At 47.6% G+C, this 5,245-nt stretch overlaps 1 protein-coding gene across 1 annotated transcript; it reads right to left on the bottom strand.

The window, feature by feature from the left end:
• Positions 1-213: 213 nt before the first annotated feature.
• Positions 214-2,846, bottom strand: LOC135441583 (gametogenetin-like; the record flags this gene model as incomplete). The annotated part of the gene is made up of 2 exons (XM_064701141.1): positions 1,398-2,846; positions 214-243 (listed from the first exon to the last, which is right to left on the bottom strand). Coding segments are annotated over exons 1-2 (921 nt in total), but the record flags the coding sequence as incomplete, so codon positions are not given.
• Between the last annotated feature and the right edge of the window lie 2,399 nt (positions 2,847-5,245).

Raw genomic sequence — 5,245 nt, 5'->3', positions numbered from 1 at the left:
AAAACCGGCCAAAAGCACAAAAATTTCACTCAAAATTCACAAAATTTTCTCTGAAATTTTCAAATCTCTCCAAAATAAAAATAAATTCCCAAAAAAACCAAAAAATTTCACACAAAACCATCCCAAAATTCCAGAAAATTTCCCCAAATTCACTGAATTACCCAAAAATAAAAAATAAATTCTCAAATTTCCCAAATTTTCCCCAATTCTCACCTGGGGCTCCTCAGGTTCCTCCGACCCCACCTGGAAAAAGCAAAAAAAGCCAAAATTGACCAAAATTCCATTAAAAAATTCCCCAAAAATTCTCAAAAATCCCCACAAAATTTCTGGAAATTCACCCCCAAAATTCCCCCAAAAATCTCCAAATTTTCTTCTCATAAAATTCCCCCAAAATTAAAATTAAAAATTCTTGAAATCTTCAAAAAAATCCCTGAAAATTCCCTAAAATTCCACCAAATTCTCGATTTATGCCAAAATTTCAAATTAATTCACCCAAAAATCCACAAATTTCTAAAATACTCCCAAATTTCAGAAATTTCTAAATATCTCCCCAAAATTTAAGAAAAAAATTCCCAAAAATTTGCTACAAATCTCCTCAAAATTCCAGAAAAATTCCACCCAAAAATTCCCTGAAAATTCCCCATAGTTTTGAATTATCCCAGAATTCCACCAAAAATCCCCAAACCCTCCCAAATCCATTCGCTCAAAATTCTCAAAAATCCCCCCAAAATAAAAATATTTCCCAAAATCCAAAAATATTCTCAGAAATTCACCCAAAATTTCCCCTCAAAAATTCCCAAATTTCAAAAAAAAATCCCAAAAATTCCCCAAATTTTCCCAAAAAGTCCACAAACTTTCCCTCAAAAATTCCCAAAATTTCCCAAATTTTCCCCAAATTTCCCTCCAAATTCCCTCAAAATTTTCCCCAAATTTTCCCAATTTTTCCCCAAAATTTCCCCCAAATTTCCCAATTCCAATTTTCCAAATTTCCCAAAAATTCCCAAATTTCCTCAAATTTTCTGAAATTTCCACCAAAATTCCCCCAATTTTTCCAAAATTTTCCCCAAATAATTCCCAAATTTTTCCCAAATTTCCCCAAATTTTCCTAATTTTCCCAAATTTCCCCAAATTTTCCCCAATTTTCCAAAATTTTCCCAAGTTTTCCCTCAAAAAATCCCAAATTTTTCCCAAATTTCCCCAAATATCCCCAAAGTTTTCCCAATTTTTCCCAAATTTCCCCAAAATTTTCCTAGTTTTTCCCAATTTTCCCCCAAAATTCCCAAATTTCCCCAAATTTCCCCAAATATTCCGAAATTTCCCCTCAAAAAATCCCAAATTTTTCCCAAATTTTCCCCAAATTTTTGCAAATTTTCCCAATTTTTCCCATTTTCCCTCACCGTTCCCCTCCTCCGGTCGATCCTCCCCAGTTGGACGCGGGCGCGGCTCAGCAGGTCGATGACGCGCCCCGTGACGTCATCGCTCAGCCCCATGACGTCATCCGGCCCCTTCCCCATCTCTCCCGGCCCAGCCCCGCCCTCCCCGCCCCCACTTCCGGGTTTGGTGACGTCACTTCCTGCCGCGCCCACAGCGCCATCCGGTGGACAGAGGGCGAGGTGGTTCAAACCGGAAGTGGGCGTGGTTTGAAGAGGAAGTTGCGTGTTTGCTCCGGAAGTGGGCGTGGCTTGATGCGGAGGTCGTTGGGCAGGAGCAGGAGTGGGCGTGGCTTGCACCGGAAGTGCGAGGGCGTGGTTAACGGCCGGCGCCGGGCTCGCTGATTGGTAGATGCGGAGGTGGGCGGGGCTTGGGGCGAAGGGAGGAGCTCGCAGCAAAAGGGGGCGGGGCTGGGAGGGGGCGGGGCCCGGAGAGGTCAGCGCGGGGTCAAAGGTCACGGCGGGGTCAGCCAGGGTCACCTGCAGCAACCGCAGGGGCGCCCCGGGGTCAAAGGTCACCGGGGGGTCAAAGGTCATCGTGGGGTTGCCAAAGGGGGCGGGGCCTCCTGCTGTCCTTGAGGTGACCGCAGTGACGTCATCGCTGGGCTTGATGACGTCATCGCCGTCCCTGATTGCGTCATCGGAGCCCTGGCCAGCGGCGGCGCCGTCGATGACATCACTTCCGTTGTGTGTGACGTCACTGGTGCCGTTGATGACGTCATCGGTGTTTTTAACAACGTCAGCCGCTTTAATGATGTCACAGGGGGATTTCGTGACATCACCGACGTCACTGATGACGTCACAGGCTGGTTTGATGACATCACACGAGGGGTTGGCGGCATCCCATGAAGCTTTCATGACGTCACAGGTCGGGTTGATGACGTCACAGGCAGATCCGAAATCTTTGTGGTCCGGCGCGATGACGTCATCAGTGAGGTCGATGACGTCACCGCCTGGTTTGACATCATCGGAGTCGCAGCGGGGTTTGATGATGTCACAGCGGGGCTTGATGACGTCACCGCCGGGCTTGATGATGTCACAGGGCTTGATCACCACCCGGCTGGGCTTGATGATGTCACGGCCCAGCTTGATGACGTCACGGCCCAGCCGGATGACGTCACCGCTGTCCCAGCGGAACGTGGGCGCCCTCAGGATGCTCCGGCGGGGGGAGGGGACACCGGGGGGGTCCCGGGCGGATTTTGGGGTCCCCAAAAAATCCTGGGGGTTCCTGAGGGGCTCCCAAACATCCCCAGGGGGGTCCTGGGTGAATTTTGGGGGGTTTGGGGCAGAATTTGGGGGATTTTGGGCCAATTTTGGGGGGTCCTGGATGTCCCCGAGGAGCTCCTGGGTGGATTTTGGGGGGTCTTGGGTGGATTTTGGGGGGTCCCAAATGGATTTTGGGGGGTTTTGGGTGAATTTTGGGGGGTCTTGGGTGGATTTTGGGGATTTTGGGTGGATTTTGGGGGGTCCTGGGTGGATTTTGGGGGGTTTTGGGTGGATTTTGGGGGGTTTTGGGTGGATTTTGGGGGGTCCTGGGTGGATTTTGGGGGGTCCTGGGTGGATTTTGGGGGGTCCTGGGTGAATTTTGGGGGGTTTTGGGTGGATTTTGGGGGGTCCTGGCCGTCCCCCAGCACCTCCTGGTTGTCCCCAAGGGGGTCCCGGGTGGATTTTTGGGGGTCCTGTGCAGATTTTGGGGGATTTTGGGTGAATTTTGGGGCGATTTGGGTGAATTTTGAGGCGTTTTGGGGCTCCTGCCCGCTCACTTCCGGGGTGGGCGTGTCCACGAACCTCCGCGGCGGCCTGATTGGCCGAGCCGAGCGAGCGCTGACCAATGGCATCACGAACTGCCGCCCGCTGCGCCTCCTGGCCCCGCCCCCTCTGCCGCGAGGGGCGGAGTCAGCGGCGGAAACCCCGCCCCCTCGGCCACGCCCCCTCCGCCAGACTCCGCCCCTGAAGCGCAGCAAGCTGAGGCGGGGGCGGGGCTTGAGGCGAGGTGGGCGGGGCGAGGGCGGGGAGGGGGCGGAGCCAGAGGAGAGCCGGGAGCCTGTGGGGGAAGGGAGAGAGCGGTCAGGGGGGATTTTGGGGGAATTTTGGGGGGATTTTGGGAATTTTGGGAATTTTGGGGGATCCTGAAAGGACTTTGGGGGGATTTTGGGAATTTTGAGGGATTTTTGGGGGATTTTGGGGGGAATTTGGAGATTTTTGGGGAGATTTTGGGGGAATTTTTGGGGGAATTTTTGGGGGGATTTGAGGGGTCCTGGAGGAATTTTGGGGGGTCCTGGGGGATTTGGGAAAATTTTGGGGGATTTTAGGAAAATTTGGGGGGTCCCAAAAGAGTTTGAGGAATCCTGAAAGGATTTTGGTTGGTTTAAGGTGAATTTATGGGAATTTTGGAAAATTTTTAAGGTGATTTTGGGAAGATTTGAGGAGAATTTTGGGGATTTTGCATGAATGAGCTGATTTTGGGTGATTTTGGGGTGATTTTTGGGGGATTTGGGGTAATTTTGGGGTGATTTTTGGGGTAATTCTGGGGCAATCTTGAGGTGATTTTTGGTGATTTTGGGGTGATTTTGGGGTGATTTTTGGGTGATTTTTTGGCGTAATTTTGGGGTGATTTGGAGCAATTTTGGGGTAATTTTTGGGTAATTTTGGGGCAATTTTGAGGTGACTTTTTTGAGGTGATTTAGGGCAGTTTTGGGGTGATTTTGGGCAGTTTTGGGGTGATTTTTGGTGATTTTGGGGTAATTTTGGGGTGATTCTGAGGTGATTTTGAGTGATTTAGGGAAATTTTGGGGTGATTTTTGGGGTGATTTTCAGGGTAATATTGGGGCAATCTTCAGGTGAATTTTGGTGATTTTGGGGTGATTTTGGGGCAATTTCAGGGTGATTTTTTGGCGTAATTTTGGGGTGATTTTTAGGGTAATATTGGGGTAATTTTTGGGTAATTTTTGGGTAATTTTGGGGCAATTTTGAGGTCATTTTTTGAGGTGATTTTGGGCAGTTTTGAGGTGATTTTGGGCAATCTTGAGGTGATTTTTGGTGATTTTTTGTGATTTTTGGGTGATTTTGAGTGATTTTTGGGTAACTGGGTGATTTGGGGGGGTTTTGGGGCTATTTTGAGGTGATTTTTGTGATTTTGGGATGATTTTTGGTGATTTTGGGGTGATTTTTGAGTGATTTTCAGCAATTTTGGGGTAATTTTGGGGCAATCTTGAGGTGATTTTTGGTGATTTTTGGGTGATTTTTTGTGATTTTGGTGATTTTGGGGTGATTTTAGGCAGTTTTAGGGTGATTTTGATGATTTTGGGGCAATTTTGAGGTGACTTTTTGAGGTGATTTTGGGCAATTTTGCGGTGATTTTGGGGTGATTTTCAGGGTAATATTGGGCAATCTTGAGGTGAATTTTGGTGATTTTAGGGTGATCTTGGGGTGATTTTTGGTGATTTTGGTGATTTTTGGGTAATTTTGGGGCAATTTTGAGAGGACTTTTTTGAGGTGATTTAGGGCAGTTTTGGGGTGATTTTGGGATATTTTGGGGTGATTTTGGGGTGATTTTTGGTGATTTTGGGCTGATTTTGGGGTGATTTTGGGGTGATTTTGGGGTGATTTTTTGTGATTTTTGATGATTTTGGGGTGATTTTGGGGTGATTTTTGGTGATTTTTGATGATTTTTGGTGACTTTGAGTGATTTTGGGGTGATTTTTGGGCTGATTTTGGGCTGAATTTTGGGTGATTTTGGGGTGATTTGGAGCAATTTTTGGGTAATTTTTGGGTAATTTTGGACTTACTTTTGGGCACTTTTAGGGTGATTTTTG

The sequence above is a fragment of the Zonotrichia leucophrys genome, unplaced genomic scaffold (assembly GCF_028769735.1).
Source record: "Zonotrichia leucophrys gambelii isolate GWCS_2022_RI unplaced genomic scaffold, RI_Zleu_2.0 Scaffold_353_52878, whole genome shotgun sequence".
In the NCBI taxonomy this organism is placed as follows: domain Eukaryota; kingdom Metazoa; phylum Chordata; class Aves; order Passeriformes; family Passerellidae; genus Zonotrichia; species Zonotrichia leucophrys.
This window is presented reverse-complemented; position numbering and strand designations above follow the sequence as displayed.